General features: G+C 49.3%; 1 protein-coding gene across 6 annotated transcripts in view; it reads left to right on the top strand.

The window, feature by feature from the left end:
* The window catches only part of lrsam1 (leucine rich repeat and sterile alpha motif containing 1), a 112,627-nt gene that overhangs the window by 74,098 nt on the left and 15,522 nt on the right, over positions 1–23,007 (top strand). For 4 of the 6 annotated variants that reach the window (XR_005458558.1, XR_005458557.1, XM_038782630.1 and 1 more), the window contains exons 13-19: positions 2,331–2,375; positions 4,384–4,454; positions 7,384–7,483; positions 11,352–11,439; positions 15,376–15,450; positions 20,262–20,342; positions 22,518–22,613. Coding sequence is in view for 4 of the 6 variants with exons in the window: in XM_038782630.1 (XP_038638558.1) it covers positions 2,331–2,375; positions 4,384–4,454; positions 7,384–7,483; positions 11,352–11,439; positions 15,376–15,450; positions 20,262–20,342; positions 22,518–22,613 (556 nt within the window). In the remaining 2 variants the exon portion in view is untranslated. The remainder of the gene's footprint in view (positions 1–2,330; positions 2,376–4,383; positions 4,455–7,383; positions 7,484–11,351; positions 11,440–15,375; positions 15,451–20,261; positions 20,343–22,517; positions 22,614–23,007) is intronic. The other 2 variants (XM_038782631.1, XM_038782632.1) reach the window with 2 other exon arrangements.

The raw sequence follows: 23,007 nt of genomic DNA, 5'->3' as shown, positions 1-23,007 counted from the left end.
CGCAACATCGATTCAGCAGAAAGTTACCAAAGCTCCAGCACTGATTGTGGGAGCTTCGTCTGAAAGTCTATTTAGATGCAATCCATTCATTACTAGGATTTCAATCTACGACACCTATTATCCAATGCTAACAGAACAATGTGTAGTTATATAGTGCCTTCACAAATTCAGGACAACCCAAGCAGATCACAGTTAATTTTCCAAGTATTATATCAGTGTTGTGTTGTAGATTGGTGCATTGCAATCTCCCCCACACAACAATCAGATGGTAGGCCAAATCTTCTGGTCTCTGAATAGATGGCAACCAGACATGCGATCGATCAAAGATACGCACCAGAAATCTGTGAATGTCCTGACACACAGACCGCTGTGGGAATTGCCCGTGAAGCTTCAACCTCTGATGGGCAATCCCCCTGCTCCCCGGGACACCTCTGTGAAACTTGTCACTCTGAGTTCCGCAGTACTTACCTGGATAGTTACCCAGGAAATGTTAGACAGAAAAATCCCAGTCTAAAACCTGGATACCAAAATGACTGACAACTCTGTCTCCTCTCTCTCTCTCTCTCTCTTTCTCTCTCTCTCTCTCTCTCCCCCCCCCCCCCCCCCAAACACCTCATCTTGACTATCCGACGACATTACCATCCTATATCCCGACCTGACTGCCCCCCCTTACCAACAAACCCCCATCTAGCCCCCAGCCACCTAACTTGCCCCAACCCAACCTGACCTGAATGAACCAAGCAGACTAGCCCTAACCCGACCACTCCCTTCATCCACCCGCCCACCTATCCCTGTACCCACTTACCCATTCTGCTCACCTACTCCCCCACCTCACCCATCTCCCCATTCACTGAACCATTCACTAATGTGTAAACTGGACCTTTAAACTCATCAGATGGCAGCGATGTTGTACGAATGGGGATATGTCCTGTCACTTCTCTCTTTCCCCCGCCTCCTCCCGACTCTACCTCATCTGATGGAGTTCCCTAATGAATGCTATAATGCACTTTGCTGTGAAAGCTGGGCTTGGAAGACCCTGGTAGAAATGAGTTGGGAGGATTTGCAAGCACAGAGGCATTCCGACGATCATTGCTACTGATGATCTCTCCTCCAGCAGTGCAGCACTCCCTCAGAATTGTGCTACATCATAGAATTTACAGTGCAGAAGGAGGCCATTCGGCCCATCGAGTCTGCACCGGCTCTTGGAAAGAGCACCCTACCCAAGGTCAACACCTCCACCCTATCCCAATAACCCAGTAACCCCACCCAAAACTAAGGGCAATTTTGGACACTAAGGGCAATTTATCATGGCCAATCCACCTAACCTGCACATCTTTGGACAGTGGGAGGAAACTGGAGCACTCGGAGGAAACCCATGCACACACGGGGAGGATGTGCAGACTCCGCACAGACAGTGACCCAAGCCGGAATCGAACATGGGACCCTGGAGCTGTGAAGCAATTGTGCTATCCACAATGCTACTGTGCTGCCCCAAAAAGTGTCAAAAGCAACAACAACTTGTATATATGTAGCATATTTAGGGTGGTAAAACATTCCAAGATGCTTAACAAAAGCAATATCACTGTAAACAACAGAAGAACAAATCAGATAACAAAAAGCTTGATCAAATGGTTAGGATTAAGGAGCATTGTAAAAAAGGAGGCTTGGATTGGTTAGGGAGGGCGTTCCAGAGCATGGGGTCCAGGAACTGAAAACACAGCCACCAATAGTAGAGTGATTAGAATCGGGGATGCACATTAGGCCACAATTGGAACAGCCGAGAGATTGAGGCTCGGAGGACGTTGCCGAGATGGGGAGGGGTAAGTCCAAGGAGGGATTTGAAAGCAAGAATGAAGTTTTTAAGATGGAAGATACAAAATAGGCAGTCTTGATAGTGGTGCGAATATGTGTGATCGGCAACCAGGCCAATGGCTTCTCTGGATTAGGATGTGAACCCACGAGCTTCTGACTTTGAGGTGAGTGCACAGCTACAGCTGACAATCCCTTCCAGGCGGAGCCTCTTCCGAGTGGGCTTGACTAATAAATGGATGGCCTTCGAAGAGCAGTGCTGAGGGGACAAAGGCCCGATCGTGGCAGACACTCGCTGGTTGCCATGGGTTTGACCCCTGATCCCAATCCAATCCTTCTAGAACCAGTGGGCTGAGCTGAGCAAAAGCGGTAAATGATTGAAAATGAGATTGCTGCCCTCTGCCGAGGAGAGAACTTTATGAGAGATCTGAGGGTGTGTTTGCCCTGGGAACTCTCCTTTTCACTATCATGTCATTGGTGTAATTAAAGTTTTTTTTTTTACAAAATTGCTTCTCTTTCAGAAGAAAGCAGAACTCAATGCTGCTCGAATCACTGGAAAAAGAGAGGTGAGGAGTGAACAGGACTGTGTAACCTGAAAGCCAGCGGTTCAAAAATCTAATTCCCTGAAAGTTTAGCTGGAATCAAACCATAAAACATTAAGCAACAGTATTTTGAACACTGGCGCAGAGCTCAAAAGTAAAGAGGTGGTGCGAAGCGAATGCCTGGCAATAATTAGGGTGTGGTCAGGTTAGTTTGTATTGTTTGAGTGCCCCATTATCTAAAATAGAACATTAAAGCCATAGAGAGCAGACAGTGTACATTCCCCAGGATGATGCCAGGGAAAATTCTAAATTTGAAACCGTTCCTTCTGGAGTACAGAAATCGACAGTGGCAAAATTCCAAAGGGTTAGGGTGACACGGTGGCGCAGTGGTAAACACTGCTGCCTCATGGCGCCAAGGACCCGAGTTTGATCCCGGGTCACTGTCCTTGTGGAGTTTGCACATTCATAATAAATAAGAACGTAAGAACTAGGAGCAGGAGTAGGCCATCTGGCCCCTCGAGCCTGCTCCGCCATTCAATGAGATCATGGCTGATCTTTTGTGGACTCAGCTCCACTTTCCGGCCCGAACACCATAACCCTTAATCCCTTTATTCTTCAAAAAACGATCTATCTTTATCTTAAAATATTCTCCACGTGTCTGCATGGGTCTCACCCCACAACCCAAAAAATAGTGCAGGGTAGGTGGATTGGCCACGCTAAATTGCCCCTTAATTGGAATTTTTAAAAAAAAATTATAATTCAAAAGGCGAGTGGGTAAGCACTGTATCCTTTAATAAGTCAATGACAAAGGGGTGGCTGTTTTAAAATCCTTTAAGAATGAAGATCGTGATGATAATAATCACTTATTGTCACAAGTAGGCTTCAATGAAGTTACTGTGAAAAGCCCCTAGTCGCCACATTTCGGCGCCTGTTCGGGGAGGCTGGTATGGGAATTGAACCCGTACTGCCGGCATTGTTCTGCATTGCAAGCCAGCTATTTAGTCCACATTTTGCCACGTGGGATACAGAACCCGAGAGGTAAAAGTGGAGAAATATTTGAAGCAAAGGGACATAGGCAGGGCACTGCGATTATCTTTGGATTTCCTAGCAAAGAACTGACCGAGATGGTGGGCCTACTGGCTCCTATACTGTAATCGCAAGCCAGAATTTATATTTCCAGCATGTTATGTATTAAAAGCAAAGCATTTGTTATAGGTTTCGAGTACTGATATGATTAATTGGAGCCCTTTTGGCCCCTCACGATGGGGTTCGATCCTGTCCAGGCGACTCAGGCTACTGGTCAGTCTGAAGAGAGGCCAAAGTAAATAGAACTTCACTCAATTCCTCTCCCCCCAGCACCCTTTGTCACTGACTGTATCTCTACCGATGTTAATTCAGCTCCCTCACACTGTCACTCAGTAACCCTTCTCCAGTACCCTGTGTTACTGACTCTCTCTATTGTTGTTAATCCAGCTCCTTCACAGTCACTCACAACCCTCTTCCCCCAGTGCCCTGTGTTACTGACTGTATCTCTATTGATGTTAATCCAGATCCCTCACACTCATTCAGTAACCCCTCTCCTCCCAGTGCCCTGTCTAAGTGACTGTATCTCCATTGATGTTAATCCAGCTCCCTCACACTCATTCAGTAACCCCTCTCCTCCCAGTGCCCTGTCTAAGTGACTGTATCTCCACTGATGTTAATTCTGCTCCCTCACACTGTCACTCAGTAATCCCTCCTCACTATACTGTGTTATACTATTTGTAGTGAGGAGCCTGAGCAGTGTTAATCCAGCTCAGTGATGTTGGACTCTGTATTAGCTATGTGGAGCTGCCTGCCCGAACCTGTGACAGTGTCTCTGCTCCCTAGGGTCAAGTCTGATATTATTGTGACCACAATCAGGAAGGGTTTATTTTATTACCTATTGATAAAATCTTTGAATGTTGCTAATGGAATTTTAATAGCCTTTGACCAGTCACCTGGAATTGTCAGTCATTGATTGTAAAACGTTCATTCTGTAATCTCCCAACAGACTGAGGATGGATCAGCTGATGGCAATTTCACAGGACGAGAACGAGAGGCTGCGAAAGAGAGAGGTGGCAGGTCAGTAATATGCACTCTGACCCTGATCAATTCCCATTTATTTAGGATTGCTGAATTGTGTGTATGCGTGTGTATTTTTTTTAAAAATCCCGTTGCTTGGTGTGGATCTATTGTGAGCACTCCCAGCTCCACCCCTCTCCAATGCTGGGCCACGGGTAGGACACATGCTGCCAGCTGATTGCTGTGTCTTTGTGTAAGGAAGGGCTTTCCTCCCATCTGAGTTGGCAGTTGTTGGGTTTGAGTCGCACACCAGCGATGTGAGCACGTGGTCGAGGCTGGCGCTCCAGTGCAGTGCTGAGGGAGTGCTGCACTGTCAGGCATGCAATCTCCCAGATAAGATGATAAACCAAGGCTTGGTCTGCTCCCTTGGAGGGGATGTATGAGATCTCAAGAAGTAGAGAGGAGTTCTTCCCCGTGCGACAGTGCAGCACTCCCCCAGTAGTACAGTGTGGAGTGTCCGCCTAGATTTTGTGCTCAAGTGACTGGTGTGGGATATGAACCCACAACCTTCTAACTCTAAGATTAGAGTGCGGCTGCATTAATGCAAGCTTTTTAATTGGAGCAGCAGTGGCGATGTTGAGAGCTGGTGCTCCACTGTGTGCCTGCTGAACAGCTGTAAAGAAAGAATATGACAGCCAGGTGCTGGGTGTGCAGGAAAGGGGGGGGGGGGGGGGGGGGGGGGGGGGTGTGCACATGTCATCATTTTTGTTTCTTTTTCAAAATGCACTGTGAACATTTCAGTTCTGTGATCCAGTGATCCTGCTGCCTGGCAGAGAAACCAGATATTGTGGCACCATCGTCCTGCCACCAGCCTGGTGTAATGAACTCCAGATACTGACCCTAATTTTAAATCAAAGCCAAGATCAGGAACTCTGGGTTTGGGAACTACAGTTCCAGCCAGGCTTTGGGACTCCTGGGCATGCGCCGGCTGGGGAATGGCCAAACGTGCCCAGTTCGTCCATTTTCGTGCTTTTGGACTGGGAACTCGCCCTGTGCACATGTACAGAAGATGAAATGCGGGACAGGGTGAAACTGCAGGTCATGTGATTTGAAGAGGAGCGCCATTTTAGAGAAGGTGTCCCAGGGAGCGGAACACAGGGAAAGGGTCAGGGAGAAGCTCCCAAACCAGGAAGTGGAGGCAGAAACCAGTACCACGTAATGGACAAGGACAGAGGTCAGAAATAGATCCTATAGGGCAGCACGGTGGGTAGCATTGCTGCCTACGGCACTGAGGACCTGGGTTCGAATCCCGGCCCTGGGTCACTATCCGTGTGGAGTTTGCACATTCTCCCTGTGTCTGCGTGGGTTTCACCCCCACAACCCAAAGATGTCCACGGTAGGCAGATTGGCCACTTTAAATTGCCCCTTAATTGGAAAAAAATAATTGGGTATACTAAATTTATTTTTTTTAAAAAGGAAATAGATCCTATTAAATAAAGGAGAGAAAAAGGAGCAGAATACAATAGGCTCCGAATTAAAGAGAGAGAGCTGTGGGAAGCGGGCTTGATGAAGTGGGCCTAAGGATCCGAGAGGGCAGTCGAAGGTTGGTGACTCCGTGCTGCAGGCTAGAAGGACAAAGGTCTGAAATTGTGCTTCGATAGTGAAGCTTAAGCGTACACAGAGATCATGGGGAATGGTATCTAAGAATGTGAGATCGAAACCCTGGTGGTGGATCTTTGTTGAAGCCATCCGAGTGGGAGCAACAATTGGGAGAGAATTTGAAGGCAAGTTTGTCAAACGTGGAGGTTGGAGACCCTCATGAGAGAGACTGGAAAGACGGGTGACTTTTCTGGGTGGATTGTTGAGAAACCCATATAATCTGCTTTAGTTACATCTGTCATCTACTTTGGTGTATGGTGTATCTGTCCACAGTTCACCCGTTAATTCACGTGGAACAATCATCAACATCAAAAAGGCAGAAACTATGGTAGTCGGGAGGAATACATTAGAAGAAACTTGTGAAGATTGAAGTGGATGGTGTCAAACCGATACGTTTTGTATGTTTAGGACAATAGAAGCTGGTCGACGTGATGCCAAAATTAGGATAGAGATGGCCAAAAGTAACATTTGTGAAGTGGAAGGATGTGTTAACAAGAAGAAAATACAAGCTTGAGACAAGAAAAATCCTCAAAAGATGTTTCATTCTATCCACTCCCCTGACAGCCTCAGAGAGCTGGACAACAAATAAAGATCTGGGAAAGAAAATAGAGGCCTTTGAAATGTGGACACTAAGACATACACTAAATATTCCATACATAGACCTAAAGACCGATGAAGAAGTGTTTGATATTGCAAGAACAAAACAATTTTTTTTTAAATTTAGAGTACCCAATTCGGTTTTTTTCCAATTGAGGAACAATTTAACGTGGCCAATCCACCTACCTGCATATTGTTGGCTCATGGGAGTGAGACCCACGCAGACACTGGGAGAACGTGCAAACTCCACACAGACAGTGACCCGGGGCCGGGATCAAACCCGGGTCCTCGGCATCGTGAGGCAGCAGTGCTAACCATTGCGCCACCGTGCTGCCCCGAGAACAAAACAAAACAAATTCTAAATGTCCTGAAAAGGAAATGTCAGTATTTTGGCCATTTGATTAGAGTTGAAAAGCTACAGAGGTTTCATCCAGAGAGCAAAGGGCAGCAAAAAGAGGGGTCGACCTGGGCATAGTTGGATGACAGACGTCACTAAGCAGTGCAGATGAGCTACTGTGGATGTGTGAGAATGGCACCCGGCAGACGAGTGTGATGTAGCATGATAGCCGATCCCATGGTAGGAGTAGCTGCCAGCAGCAGCAGTATATATCTTTGGGCGTTTGGTCTATATTTTGTTTGATTAGACTGCTGTGCAGTGTCTTGCAATGTTTTATTATTTCAAGGGCTCCATATAAAGTTCTCCTTACTCCTTTTCTCTCCATGTGTCTTGCAGCTGCAATGCAGGAGATGCTGTCTGAAAGGTCAATGAACAAGATCCTGCAGATGGTCTATGAGACAAAGCGACGGCATCTGGTGGACGAGGCCAGCACCAGGTACAGGATAACTAGCAACATCGCGTGAGGGGATTGTGGAAGTTTTGGGGGTTGGGAAGAGCAGCATCACTGTTAACTCAAAATCAAAGTAAAATCCTGTAGATAGGGCAGCATGGTGGCGCAGTGGTAGCACTGCAGTCTCACGGCGCTGAAGTCCCAGGTTCGATCCCAGCTCTGGGTCACTGTCCGTGTGGAGTTTGCACATTCTCTCCTTGTTTGCGTGGGTTTCGCCCCCACAACCCAAAGATATGCAGGGTAGGCGGATTGAACATGCTAAATTGCCCCTTTAATTGGAAAAAATTAATTGGTACTCTAAATTTATATCTTTTTTTTTTAATCCTGTAGATGTCGGGATCCCCAGGGAGACGTGCAAGATTAGGGGTACTGGTTCAATGTTGGGTAGTGGGACAAGGGGGTGGTTGTGCAGTCCCTGGAGAGAGTTGGGATGGGGAGCATGTGTGAGGGATGGCCTGGCCCCAGGAGAGGTTGCAACGGAAGGCATGCACAGGGGTGGCTTTGGGCTGTGAGAGGCTGGTATGTGTTGTGGGAGGGGGGAATTGGGGTGGTGTGTCTGTCTGTGCATCTGTCTGGCGTTGAGAATCACCGGAATCTGGACATACAGTACAAAGAGGAAAGAAAGGTGGCAGTGAAAAGAGCAAATAACAGCCGATTGCCTATCATCGAGAGAAACTGAGCACGGAAGTTGAACAAAGAAAAGTACAGCACAGGAACAGGCCCTTCGGCCCTCCAAGCCTGTGCCGACCATGCTGTCCGTCTAAACTACAATCTTCTACACTTCCTGGGTCCGTATCCCTCTATTCCCATCCTATTCATGTATTTCTCAAGGTGCCCCTTAAATGTCACTATCGTCCCTGCTTCCACCACCTCCTCCGGCAGCGAGTTTCAGGCACCCACTACCCTCTGTGTTAAAAACAAAACTTGCCTCGTACATCTCTAAACTTTGTGCCTCGCACCTTAAACCTATGCCCCCTAGTAATTGACCCCTCTACCCTGGGAAAAAGCCTCTGACTATCCACTCTGTCTATGCCCCTCGTGATTTTGTAGACCTCTATCAGGTCGCCCTTCAACCTCCATCCTTCCAGCGAGAACAAACCGAGTTTATTCAACCGCTCCTCATAGCTAATGCTCTCCATACCAGGCAACATCCTGATAAATCTCTTCTGCACCCTCTCTAAAGCCTCCACATCCTTCTGGTAGTGTGGCGACCAGAATTGAACACTATACTCCAAGTGTGGTTTGGGGCTGGTTTAGCTCACTGGGCTAAATCGCTGGCTTTTAAAGCAGACCAAGCAGTCCAGCAGCACGATTTGATTCCCGTACCTCTCTCCTCAGACAAGCGCCAGAATGTGGCGACTAGGGGCTTTTCACAGTAACTTCATTGAAGCCTACTCGTGACAATAAGCGATTTTCTTTCATTTCATGAAGGTTCTATACAGCTGCAACATGACTTGTCAATTCTTATTCTGAGTGCCCCGGCCAATGAAGGCAAGCATGCCGTATGCCTTCTTGACTACCTTCTCCACCTGTGTTGCTCCTTTCAGTGACCTGTGGACCTGTACACCTAGATCTCTGACTGTCAATACCCTTGTGGGTTCTACCATTCAATATATATTCCCTATCTGCATTAAACCTTCTAAAATGCATTATCTCACATTTGTCTGGATTAAACTCCGTCTGCCATCTCTCCGCCCAAGTCTCCAAACGATCTAAATCCTGCTGTATCCTCTGACAGTTCTCATCGCTATCTGCAATTCCACCAACCTTTGTGTCATCTGCAAACTTACTAATCAGACCAGTTACATTTTCCTCCAAATCATTTATATATACTACGAACAGCAAAGGTCCCAGCACTGATCCCTGCGGAACACCACTAGTCACAGCCCTCCAATCAGAAAAGCACCCTTCCATTACTACTCTTTACCTTCTATGACCTAGCCAGTTCTGTATCCATCTTGCCAGCTCACCCCTGATCCCGTGTGACTTCACCTTTTGTACCAGTCTGCCATGGGGGACCTTGTCAAAGGCCTTGCTGAAATCCATATAGATAACACCCACTGCCCTACCTGCATCAATCATCTTTGTGACCACTTCGAAAAACTCTGTCAAGTTAGTGAGACACGACCTCCCTTCACAAAACCGTGCTGCCTCTCGCTAATACATCCATTTGTTTCCAAATGGGAGTAGATCCTGTCTCGAAGAATTCTCTCCCGTAATTTCCCTACCACTGACGTAAGGCTCGCCGGCCTGTAATTCCTTGGATTATCCTTGCTACCCTCCTTAAACAAAGGAACAACATTGGCTATTCTCCAGTCCTCCGGGACATCACCTGAAGACAGTGAGGATCCAAAGATTTCTGTCAAGGCCTCAGCAGTTTCCTCTCTAGCCTCCTTCAGTATTCTGGGGTAGATCCCATCAGGCCCTGGGGACTTGTCTACCTTAATATGTTTCAAGACGCCCAATACCTTGTCTTTTTGTATCTCAATGTGACCCAGGCTATCTACACACCCTTCTCCAGACTCAACATCCACCAATTCCTTCTCTTTGGTGAATACTGATGCAAAGTACCTCGCCCATTTCCTCTGGCTCCACACATAGATTCCCTTGCCTGTCCTTCAGTGGGCCAACCCTTTCCCTGGCTACCCTCTTGCTTTTTATGTACGTGTAAAAAGCCTTGGGATTTTCCTTAACCCTATTTGCCAATGCCAATGAGAGAAAGTTCAGAGGAGATCTGACAGAAGTGTATAAAACTACTTGAAGAGTAGTTCACTAAGCAGCACAGTGGGTGTACCTACACCTCGGGGACTGCAGCGGTTCAAGAAGGCAGCTCAACACCACCTTCTCGAGGGGCAATTAGAGATGGGCAACAAATGCCGGCCTAGCCAGCAAAGATCAAATCCTGTTAATGAATTTTTTTTTAAAGTTTATGGGCTGGAATTTGGTAAACTCTTTCCACTTGTCAGTGAATCTAGAATAAGAGGACATGAATGTAAGATAGGTACCAACTGATTGGGGTAGGGTGTTCACCGAGCAGACTTGATGGCCCAAATGGCCTCCTGCACTGCAGGGATTCTATGATCGCACAAAGGATTTAGGAGGAATTTCTTTACATAAGCAGTGGTGTGAATATGGAATTCGTGGTCAGATGAGGTGCTTGAAGCATGTTTAAGAGACGTCTTGATGCACGTATAATGGAGAAGGGATACATGAGGCAGGATGGTATTGGAGTGGCATAGGACACCTGAACTTTATAAACACCAACATAGACCAGGTTCAAATCAGGAAGGGGTTGAATAGATTCTCCCCATGCCTGCGTGGGTCTCACCCCCACAACCCAAAACGACATGCAGTGTAGGTGAATTGACCAGGCTAAATTGCCCCTTAAATGGAAGAAAGGAATTGGGTACTCTTAAGTTTATCAAAAAAAATTGTAAGAAAAAGGAAGGTGTTCAAAATGCTGGGACCTGGAGAAACCTTCCCCTCCAAGGTGGGCCACAAACATCGGGAAGTGACCAGAAGGGATAGATAGATAGTCCCCACCTCTACAGTGATCCAGCAGGTTTAACAGAAAGGGGACAGATACCCAGTGAGTTAGGCCGGAACAAAAGTTCTGGTGGAAAGAGAGATGAGGGAGAATATTTTCCCCCCCATCAAGGAATCTCTGTAGCTGCGTTCAGAGAGCTTACAGCACTGACCTACTAGTCAACCCAACCGTTGGGTCCACCATGCTGCGGCAGGACAGCACTGGAAGGTGGCATTAGAAGAATTAGTGCTGTGAATTGGGCTGTCTGTGAGCGTTAATATCCTTGCAATAAATTCTGTCACCCTGAGCTCTGCTTCTGTTTTCCAGCATGGCTGAAATGGATGGTAAACTTCAGCAGATCCAGGCCTGGCAGCAACTGGACCAGAACAAGACCGTCGGGCAGATTCTCTCGGAGGTGAGTGTCCGTCGGTGTTGTGTGTGCAGCTGAGCTGTCGCCACTCCCAGTGCTGATTGTGTTGAACGGGGCTGAGGGTGTGAGCCGGGTGTTGAGGAGAAATCTGTTCTACCCAGATAATAAAACCTGATGTTGCTGGAAGAACTCAGCAGGTCAGGCAGCATCTGTGGAGAGAGCAACAGAGTTGACGTTTCATGTCAACAGCCTTTCATCAGAACTGGGAGAAGTTAGAAATGTCATAGGTTCACGGGAAAAGGGGGGGTGGGAGTCTATTATCGGGTGGAAGACAGGAGCGATTAATTAACAAAAGGATTAATGATGTAAGGTCGAAGGGAGTGGTGATATAAATAAGAAAATTAAAGACATTGGGGCATTGAGCATAACAATTGTAAATCATGCTGCAGCTGTATAGAACCTTAGTTTGGCCACACTTGGATTATAGTGTTCAATTCTGGTCACCACACTACCAGAAAAAATGTGGAGGTTTTGGAGAGGGTGCAGAAGAGGTTTACTAGGATTTTTGCCTGGTATGGAAGGCATTAGATATGGGGAGAAGTTGGATAATCTTGGTTTGTTCTCACTGGAATGACGGAGGTAGAGGGGCTACCTGATAGAGGTCTACAAAATTATGAGAGGAATGGACAGAGTGGATAATCAGAAGCTTTTTCCCAGGGTGGAAGAGTCAATTACATAGGTTTAAGGTGCGAGGGGCAAAGTTTAGAGGGGATGTGCGAGGGAAGATTTTAACACAGAGGGTAGTGGGTGCCTGGAACCCGCTGCCGGAGAAGGTGGTGAAAGCAGGGACGATAGTGACGTTTAAGGGGTGTCTTGACAGATACATGAATAGGATCGGAATAGAGGGATATGGACCCCGGAAGTATAGAATAGATGGGCAGCATGGTCAGTGAAGGCTTGGCGGGCCGAAGGGTCGGTTCCTGTGCTGTACTTTTCTTTGTCTTTGAGGTGTGAATGGCAGAATATTAAACACATGCCACCTGAAAGCAAAAAAGTCAAGAGAAATACCAGTCAAACACAAGCATTCTCATAATGTCATAATCCTTTTATTGCCATGAAATAGGTGCAAACACAGAAACTTAGAAACGCACTCAACTCCGCTCTCACACGCACATACACACCTTCACCTCTCTCTCTCTCTCTATGTCTCTCTCACACACATACTCACAGCTCTCTCTCACATGCACTCACCCCCACATGCACACTTTCCCCCCCCACACATACTCGCCCCCCTCTCTCACATACGCGCACTCACCCCCACTCTCTCCCACACATATACTCACCCCCCCACACACACTCACCCCCCCCTCTCTCACATATGCGCACTCACTCCAACTCTCGCTTGCACGCACACTCATCCCCTTGCCCTCCCCCTCTCATGCACACACTCACCCCACTCTCAAGCACACCCCTCCCCCATCTCTCACGCACACATACTTCCACCCCCCACCTCTCTCTCTCTCTCTCTCTCTCTCGCGCTCTCTCTCACACACTCCCTCCTCCTGACACACACAGACTCCCTCCCTCCCTCTCACACACCCTCCTCTCTCACGTGCAGGCACACATTCACCACACCCTTCCTCTCTCCCACAAACTGCCCCCCCCACACACCCTTGTCTCTTTCATACACACGTTCACTCACTCACTCACTCACATTCATCCTGCTCTCTCTCTCTCTCTCTCTCTCTCTCTCTCACTCCTCTCTCTCTCTCTCTCTCTCTCTCACACACACTCACACTCATAATCCCCCTCTCACACACATGTACACTCACTCTCACACATGTGCACCCATACCCCTCTCTCACACACATGCACACTCACCCCCTTCGCACACATTCATACTCCCGGCCCTCTCTCACACACACCCTCACACACATTCGCTTCTCCCCTCTCACACACACTACTCCCTACCCGCACTCCCTCTCGTCTCTCTCACACATCTCCCCCCCCCCCCCCCCCCCCCACCCCCCCCCCCCGCCGGTCTCCGTGTCTCTCTGTCTCTCTGTCTCTCTGTCTCTGTCTCTGTCTCTCTCCCTCTCCCTCTCCCTCTCCCTCTCCCTCTCCCTCTCCCTCTCCCTCTCCCTCTCCCTCTCCCTCTCCCTCTCCCTCTCCCTCTCCCTCTCCCTCTCCCTCTCCCTCTCTCACACACGCCTCCTCAAACAGGTCTCTCACCGCTTTTATCAGCCTCGTTTTGGCCACCGGCTCCATTGTCCGGGTCAATCCTCATTGTTGGCTGTGGACTTTCTGTCCAGTGAGATGGAATAAATCAAATGGACCAATCAAAGAAAAACGTCTTGGCTGACTGACTATCAGCTTCCAGTGCTCCGAGAGGTCTTGCTCTGCTTGGCCCATTTCATTGCTGTAATTATTTATGGAATTGGTTAGTTGGAATCTTGAGTTAGGCAGCAGAGAGGTAGCTGGGATGGAGAGGAGGGGGAGGAGGAGAATTGACCACGATAAGAAATTACAGCTCTGACTCAAAGGTCATCACTAATTCAACCATTCTGCACGAAATCTGGTGGTTTATCCGGTCTGGGCTGAGATAGAATTTCTCCTGATTATCCACAGAATCTTCTCCGGCCAGAGTGGGGTGAGAATGTGGAACAGCTGATACGCAAAGTGCCTGATGTGATACATTGAAGGGAAGGTTAGATGAGGGGGAAAGAAACATGCTGGTAGAGTGAGATGGTGGGGTGGATAGAGGCTGCTGTGGACCAGAAACACTGGCATGGGACCGTGGGATGGGCAGAGGCTGCTGTGGACCATAAGAACTAGGAGCAGGAGTAGGCCATCTGGCCCCTCGAGTCTGCTCCGCCATTCAATGAGATCATGGCTGATCTTTTGTGGCCTCAGCTCCACTTTCAGGCCCGAATACCATAACTCTTAATTCCTTTATTCTTCAAAAAACAATCTATCTTTGTCTTAAAAGCATTCAATGAAGGAGCCTCAACTGCTTCACTGGGCAAGGAATTCCATAGATTCACAACCCTTTGGATGAAGAAGTTCCTCCGAAGCTCAGTCCTAAATCTACTTCCCCTTATTTTGAGGCTATGCCCCCTAGTTCTGCTTTCACCCACCAGTGGAAACAACCTGCCCGCATTTATCCTATCTATTCCCTTCATAATTTTATATGTTTCTATAAGATCCCCCCCGTATCCTTCTAAATTCCAATGAGTACAATCCCAGTCTACTCAACCTCTCCTCGTAATCCAACCCCTTCAGCTCTGGGATTAACCTAGTGAATCTCCTCTGCAGACCCTCCAGCTCTAGTATATCCTTTCTCAGGTAAGGAGACCAAAACTGAACACAATACTCCAGGTGTGACCTCACTAACACCTTATACAATTGCAGTATAACCTCCCTAGTCTTAAACTCCATCCCTCTAGCAATGAAGGACAAAACTCCATTTGCCTTCTTAATCATCTGTTGCACCTGTAAACCAACTTTTTGCGATTCATGCACAGCAGCATGTTTTAATATTTTATCATTTTAAATAATAATTTCTTTTGCTGTTATTCCTTCCAAAATGGATAACCTCACATTTGCCAACATTGTATTCCATCTGCCAGACCCTAGCCCATTCACTTAACCTATCCAAATCCCTCTGCTGACTTCCAATATCCTCTGCACTTTTTGCTTTACCATTCATCTTAGTGTCGTCTGCAAACTTGGACTTGGTCCCCAAATCTATGTAAATTGTGAACAATTGTGGGCCCAACACGGATCCCTGAGGGACACCACTAGCTACTGATTGCCAACCAGAGAAATACCCATTAATCCCCAATCTTTGCTTTCTATTAATTAACCAATCCTCTATCCATGCTACTACTTTACCCTTAATGCAATAAATACTGGCATGGGACTGCAGCGCCGAATGTCCTGTTACTGTGCTGTAATTTTGATGTCATTCGGTGGTTTCAGGCAGCAATGCAGAAGGTGGCATTTGAGGCGCTTCAGATGAAGAAGGACAGCAAGCATGCACGCATTAGAGACCAGGTAAGCACCGTCCAACAGGTACACACCGGGGCTTGGGAAGTGACGAGAGGTGCTGGAACTACGCAGTTACCTGGAAAGTAGCTCCTGCTGTTCCTGTCTGTATGTTGGTTGGGAAGGATACGTTCCAGGAGTAATTGCATAAAAAAATAGGGCTTGGTTATTCTTACAAACAAAACTTTATTAAAACATTTATATGGGCCAGGATTTAGAGAACCCCAAAGTGTATCATGGAGTTCACCTGACCCACAACTTTTAATAGATTATGGTATGGGGAGCACACGGTCCACTCTACAGGTATGATGCAGCAGAAATGAAAAAGCAATTTTTTAAAGCAAAACAATATTTATTCTATGAGCTCAAGTTAACCTTTTTGAAACATACAGTGAACATCTTAGCAACTATTAATTCAAATACAACCCCCAAAGACTACAACACTAAGTAATCCTTTAAGCTTTCCTTTTAACAGAAGCACATCAGGTTTACATTCACTGCTGAAAACATTTATAATTCTAAATTCACCAAATGATCAAGCGATAGTCTTGATGGCAGAGAGAACAGCAGTACACCTGCTTGGTCTGGCTTCGACTCCAACACTGAAAACAAAACTAAAATACCACCCTGCAGCAAACAGCCCAAAATGAAAGTAAAAAGCTGACAGACAGCCCAGCTCCACCCACTCTGACATCACTGCAGTAGTAAACACCCATTTCTCATTGCAGTAGTAAACACCCATTTCTCAAAGGTACTCTCACTACAGATATTTATATACACACCCATTTATAAACACCCATTTCTTAAAGGTACTCTCACATGGCACAATAGAAAAACAATATTTAAACTTTTAACTTCCAGCCCAACAAGAACAGATTATATGTTTCTTTCAATCCTAACGCACTATTTTCCATTAAACAGCACGTAAAACAAACATACGGCTCTCAGCTCCACGCAGGCAGGCGAACAATTATACTTGCATTTACAGAATATATTCCTGTTGTTAGAGTAGCTGCTTCTACTCTAGAAGGAGCTACTCTCAGACCCCTTTTTGAAAGCCGGTCTCTGTGGCAGCTTTTAGTGACCTCCCTGAGTGGCATTCCAAATCATTCAGCCCCCACCTGTTCAAACAGGATTCTTTTCTCTCTCTGAGCTCTGCTCAGCCCCTCGAACAATGGTTCTGTCCTGGAGTGTCCAGACTTGAACTCATTGTTGCTGGGTGGGATTTTGATTGCCCACTTCCGTTTACACAAAAGAACAGGACCATGCTGTGAATATGCAATTAACCTTCAATCTTTACAGAAAAAAAGAGATCACCAGATTCCGCAATGGGCAAATGGTCAGATCTGAGACTCAATATCCGACATGTCAGAGTAATCCAGGTATTTAGACTGAGAGTTCAATCTGTAATTCGTGTGTATTACCATTCAAACATGTTGTCCTATTCAGAAAAAGTGTCTGCTGTTTGACAGACACTATTGAAGGCAGACATTTTGTGTCGGGTTTGTTCTCTCAAAAGGTTTTGTCGTCGCAAACACAAATTCTGATTAAAGTGATTACTGTTCCCTGCACTGATTAGCATAAACAGTGGGGATTGGCGGGTATGGTCTTGTGTTTTTATAGAGTGTTTCCTCCAGTCACCCAAAGTGTCGAAGTGCCATCGCTATTGTTACGTAGGTGGACTTTGCACTCAGCACAGCGATGCTGGGGAAAGGAATGTCAAGACAGGACAGATTTGTAAGAATTCTCAGTTCTTCCAATAATGTCGCAGGATCTATGAAGTGCAATTTTCCAATGTGGTGAACGCACGAATTAGGAGCAGGAGTAGGCCATTCAGCCCCTTGAACCTGCTCTGCCGTTCGATGAGATTGTGGCTGATCTGATTGTGGCCTCAACATCACTATCCTACCTAACCCCTTTTATTCCCATGTCAGTCAAGGATCCATCTACATCTGCCTTAAAAATATTCAGTGACCCTGTCTCCATTGCTCTCTAGGTAGAGAGTCCGTTGTTGAATATTTGTACGTTATTGAATGTTCATACAGGGCACACTGGAGTTTCCGCAGTGTTCTCCTGCCTAGTGTTTTGGAGTCAGTAAGAAGAGGGCAACTGAGCCTCAGTTTAACTCGGGAAGGCAGCACCTCATTGACAGTGCAGGACTCCCTCAGCACTGCACCAGAGCTGGAGTGCCAGCCTAGCAAACGTGGTCAAGTCTCCGGAGCAGGGCTTGAACCCACGACCTTCTGATTATTGGGTGGGGATGCTACCCACCGAGCTAAACCGAACCTCTTAGACTTAGAACAGTACAGCACAGAACAGGCCCTTCGGCCCTCGATGTTGTGCCGAGCAATGATCACCCTACTTAAACCCACGTAACCCGTATACCCGTAACCCAACAATCCCCCCCCATTAACCTTACACTACGGGCAATTTAGCATGGCCAATCCACCTAACCCGCACATCTTTGGACTGTGGGAGGAAACCGGAGCACCCGGAGGAAATCCACACACACACAGGGAGGACGTGCAGACTCCACACAGACAGTGACCCAGCCGGGAATCGAACCTGGGACCCTGGAGCTGTGAAGCATTGATGCTAACCACCATGCTACCATGCTCGCTCTGTCTTCATGAGAAACGGACGGACAGAGGGTGCTGAAAAGGAGCTGCTTGATAAATAGAGTTACAAATGGCCTCAGTAAAATGGTGTTTCCAGCTATTTGTATAAACAGCATCAGCTACTGTTTATGGGATAGTTTTATGCTATTCTGGGTTGAGATAGTCTCCCAAAGGTGTGGTGGGAGCAAACTGGTGAGCAGGAAGGTTCAGAAAGTTACTTTCTATATTTTAGTTAGTTGCATCTATTTAATAAAATTATCTGAGGCTCACATTTATGCATTTGAGAGGACTAACAAAGCAAGAGAATGTACAATGAATGGTAGAATCCTAGGAAGTACGTGGACCAGGGGGACCTTGGGATGCATGTCTATAGATTCCTGAAGACAGAAGGACAAATAGATAAGGTGGCTTATGGGATATTTGCTTTTATTAACCGAGGCATAGAATATAAGAGTTTTTGAGGTCATGATTGGAGCTGTGTAAAATATTGGTTAAGCCACAACTAGTGTACTATGTGCAGTTCTGGTCACCACACTATAGGAAGGATGTCATTGCATTAGAGAGAGTGTAAAGGAGATTCACCAGGTTGTTTTCCCTGAAGCAGAGAAGCCGAGAGGTGGGAGGTTGGGGGCTGGGGGGGGGGGGGGGGGGGGCAGCAAGAGAGAGACACCGGGGACCTGTTTGAGGTGTATAAGATTGAGGGCATAGACCAGGTGGATTGGAAGTAACATTTCCCCTTTAGTGAAGGAGTCAATAACCAGAGGCCATAGGTTGAAGGTAAGGGGTAGGAGATTTAGAGGGGATGTGGGGAAAAGCATTTTTACAGAGAGGGTGGTGGGAATCTGGAACTCGATACCTGAAGGAATGGTACAGGCGGGGACTTTCACAACGTTTAAGAAGCATTTAGACCAGCACCTGAAGGGCTAAATCAAATCTACAGACCAAGTGCTGGAAAATGGGGTTAGAGTAGATATTTGCTTGATGGTCGGCATGGACTTGATGGGCCAAAGGGCCTCATTCTGTACTTTAAAACTCTATAATATGAAGCACTGTTAACTTTTAACATTGCAAACTGCTTCATAGAGGCAAGAGGGTGAAATGAACAGCAGACTAAAGAAATAAATGTCAGGAGGGAGTGACCAAAGGTGCGTTTTCAAGAGTTGTCATAGAATTCGGATGAGAGTTTAGGGAGAATATCTCTAAACATGGAACCTGGTGGGGCAGTGCAGTGTAATGGACCAGAGTCAAAGGAATGTACTGTTTTCATTCAGGGTAAGGGCTGGGTAAGAGGTGGGGGTGGATGGGGTGGGAAGGGGGGGGGGGGGGGGGGGTGGCTGGTAGGTATTAAAAAGCTGGAGGAAATAAGAAGGGGGTCATGAAGGGTTTCAAACGCAGAAGATGAGAATTTTTTTGGGGGTGGGGGGTTTGGAAGTATTGTCAGTCAGCCAGAGCAGGGGTGGTGGGCACAGCGATTTTGTGCAGGTTCCGCAGACAGCAGAGTTTGGAATGGGCTGAAGTTTATGGAGAGTGGGGGTTGTGAGGCCGGCCAGGGTATATTGGAATAATCTGGTCTAGAGGCAATAATGACATTGAGCAACATCTCGGGAGACAGAGGGAGAATAGAGGTTCAGTTGACTGTTCTGCATGTTTTTATTTTAGAGTACCCAATTATTTTTTTCCAATTAAGGGGCAATTTAGAGTGGCCAATCTACCTACCCTACACATCTTTGGGTTGTGGGGGTGAAACCCACGCAGACACGGGGAGAATGTGCAAACTCCACACCGACAGTGACCCAGGGCCGGGATTCGAACCTGGGTCCTCAGCGCCATAGGCAGCAATGCTAACCACTGTGCCACCGTGCTGCCCCGACTGTTCTGCATGTTTAACATTCCCAACGTGAAAGCTGTGGTGTTAATCTGGAGTTGAGCTATCTGGATTGATGCAATATTCGCCCTAACTTTCAAAGTTAAGCTGATTCACATGATCTGCCTTTCGAGTAAAAGGGTCCCTCCTGCAGTCAGACATCTTTCACCTGCCCCATCTCAGCAACCGCCTCATCCTCCATCCCATCAAACATTTGCAAAGATTATTTTTGTCACTGTTTTAACTCTGCAGCGTCTGCAGCTGGGTTGCAAACAGACCTCATCCCCATCTACATCGATCTAATCAACACATTGTATCTTATGTTTTGAACCATTCAGATCAAATTGATTGAGAGTGAGTTAATGCAGCTGACACAGATCGAGTTAGACAGAAGAGAGAGTGACACAGAGAATCTCCAGGTATGGTGGAAGTCTTTCTGATACAAGTGTACAATGCCAGTCACACTGGGATACAATTGAAAGCAGCGCAGTGTGTGAATGAAGCTCAATCGTGTGTGTAGCAGCTTGGGGGCTGTGATAGTGCTGTTATCAGTATGTCGGGTGTCTGGGTACTGATTCACTACAGGGTTTAATCTCCTTTCCAGCTGGTTTAGCGGCTTCATCCTGCACTTTCTATTCTTCCACCACAATGATTGAACCACAATAGTTTCCTCATCCCATGTTTCCCACACTCTCATCCTCCCATCCGTCAACATTTTTCACTCTGTCCACACAACTCTCCTTTCTGTCCCAACCCCCACATTGTCCCCTTCTCTCCTCTGCCCGTGATGCCCTTCTCTACTCTGCCCGTGGTGCCCTTCTCTACTCTGCCCGTGGTGCCCTTCTCTACTCTGCCCATGGTCCCCTTCTCTCCTCTGCCCGTGGTGCCCCCGTCTCTCCGCCCGGTGCGCCCCCCTCTCTCCGCCCGGTGCGCCCCCGTCTCTCCGCCCGGTGCGCCCCCGTCTCTCCGCCCGGTGCGCCCCCGTCTCTCCGCCCGGTGCGCCCCCGTCTCTCCGCCCGGTGCGCCCCCGTCTCTCCGCCCGGTGCGCCCCCGTCTCTCCGCCCGGTGCGCCCCCGTCTCTCCGCCCGGTGCGCCCCCGTCTCTCCGCCCGGTGCGCCCCCGTCTCTCCGCCCGGTGCGCCCCCGTCTCTCCGCCCGGTGCGCCCCCGTCTCTCCGCCCGGTGCGCCCCCGTCTCTCCGCCCGGTGCGCCCCCGTCTCTCCGCCCGGTGCGCCCCCGTCTCTCCGCCCGGTGCGCCCCGTCTCTCCGCCCGGTGCGCCCCCGTCTCTCCGCCCGGTGCGCCCCCGTCTCTCCGCCCGGTGCGCCCCCGTCTCTCCGCCCGGTGCGCCCCCGTCTCTCCGCCCGGTGCGCCCCCGTCTCTCCGCCCGGTGCGCCCCCGTCTCTCCGCCCGGTGCGCCCCCGTCTCTCCGCCCGGTGCGCCCCCCGTCTCTCCGCCCGGTGCGCCCCCGTCTCTCCGCCCGGTGCGCCCCCGTCTCTCCGCCCGGTGCGCCCCCGTCTCTCCGCCCGGTGCGCCCCCGTCTCTCCGCCCGGTTGCGCCCCCGTCTCTCCGCCCGGTGCGCCCCCGTCTCTCCGCCCGGTGCGCCCCCGTCTCTCGCCCGGTGCGCCCCCGTCTCTCCGCCCGGTGCGCCCCCGTCTCTCCGCCCGGTGCGCCCCCGTCTCTCCGCCCGGTGCGCCCCCGTCTCTCCGCCCGGTGCGCCCCCGTCTCTCCGCCCGGTGCGCCCCCGTCTCTCCGCCCGGTGCGCCCCCGTCTCTCCGCCCGGTGCGCCCCCGTCTCTCCGCCCGGTGCGCCCCCGTCTCTCCGCCCGGTGCGCCCCAAGTCTCTCCGCCCGGTGCGCCCCCGTCTCTCCGCCCGGTGCGCCCCCGTCTCTCCGCCCGGTGCGCCCCCGTCTCTCCGCCCGGTGCGCCCCCGTCTCTCCGCCCGGTGCGCCCCGTCTCTCCGCCCGGTGCGCCCCCGTCTCTCCGCCCGGTGCGCCCCCGTCTCTCCGCCCGGTGCGCCCCCGTCTCTCCGCCCGGTGCGCCCCCGTCTCTCGCCCGGTGCGCCCCCGTCTCTCCGCCCGGTGCGCCCCCGTCTCTCCGCCCGGTGCGCCCCCGTCTCTCCGCCCGGTGCGCCCCCGTCTCTCCGGCCCACGCGCCCTCCCGGCCCACGCGCCCTCCCGGCCCACGCGCCCCTCCCGGCCCACGCGCCCTCCCGGCCCACGCGCCCTCCCGGCCCACGCGCCCTCCCGGCCCACGCGCCCTCCCGGCCCACGCGCCCTCCCGGCCCACGCGCCCTCCCGACCCACGCGCCCTCCTCCCCTTTCCCCACAGCTTGGAGCTGCCTCTGCTCTTTCCCTTTCCTCTGATTTGACGGGTGTCTGAATCCTCCCTCACTCCAAGTTTCCTGGACCCACTCTCCACACCTGCTCCACCGTCTCGGCCATTTGTTCTTGAGATTTTTCTCTCATGCATCAGGTGCCATTGCTAGCGTGGCACCCTTTCCTCGAACACGTTCTTTCCTCGACTACGTCCTGTCCTGTCGCACCAATCCTTAGCCTGTCCTCTTTCGCTTCTCATGATTTCTTTTGTCACCTGTCAGGGAACACTGATGCAAGAGCGACAAACACTGAGTGATCTCCTGCAGCAGCTCCTGAAAGAGAAGAAGCAGCGAGAGAAGGAGCTTCGGGATCTTCTGGTACGTGAGAGAGGGGGCTCCTTCCTGGTGTGACTTACCGGGATAAGATTTGAACAGGGGGATTGGGGGCACTGCCTATAGCATTGCCACTGTGCACATTTGGCACATTGATATTGCTACTCTTGGATTCTCCAAGTGCCCTCAGTAATAACTAATCTATAATCGCCAACACTTCACCCTGGAGTCAAAGCCATCGCCAATCTAATTAATTTTCTAGCAGAGATCCGTAGATTTTTTTTGTGAGCTAATGGTAGTAATGGAACTAAAATGAGTGAATGGCATTCAAGAATAAGCAGCAATGAGCAAGAACAGGGGGCTGAACGATCCACTCCCACCCATCTGTCATTGAATGCAACAAAAGGCAGAAATCCGAAACAGAAAGAGGAAAGTCTGA

This window comes from Scyliorhinus canicula, chromosome 21, assembly GCF_902713615.1.
Source record: "Scyliorhinus canicula chromosome 21, sScyCan1.1, whole genome shotgun sequence".
Taxonomy (NCBI): domain Eukaryota; kingdom Metazoa; phylum Chordata; class Chondrichthyes; order Carcharhiniformes; family Scyliorhinidae; genus Scyliorhinus; species Scyliorhinus canicula.
The sequence above is the reverse complement of the archived record's forward strand: the minus strand, read 5'-3'. Positions and strand labels throughout refer to the sequence as shown.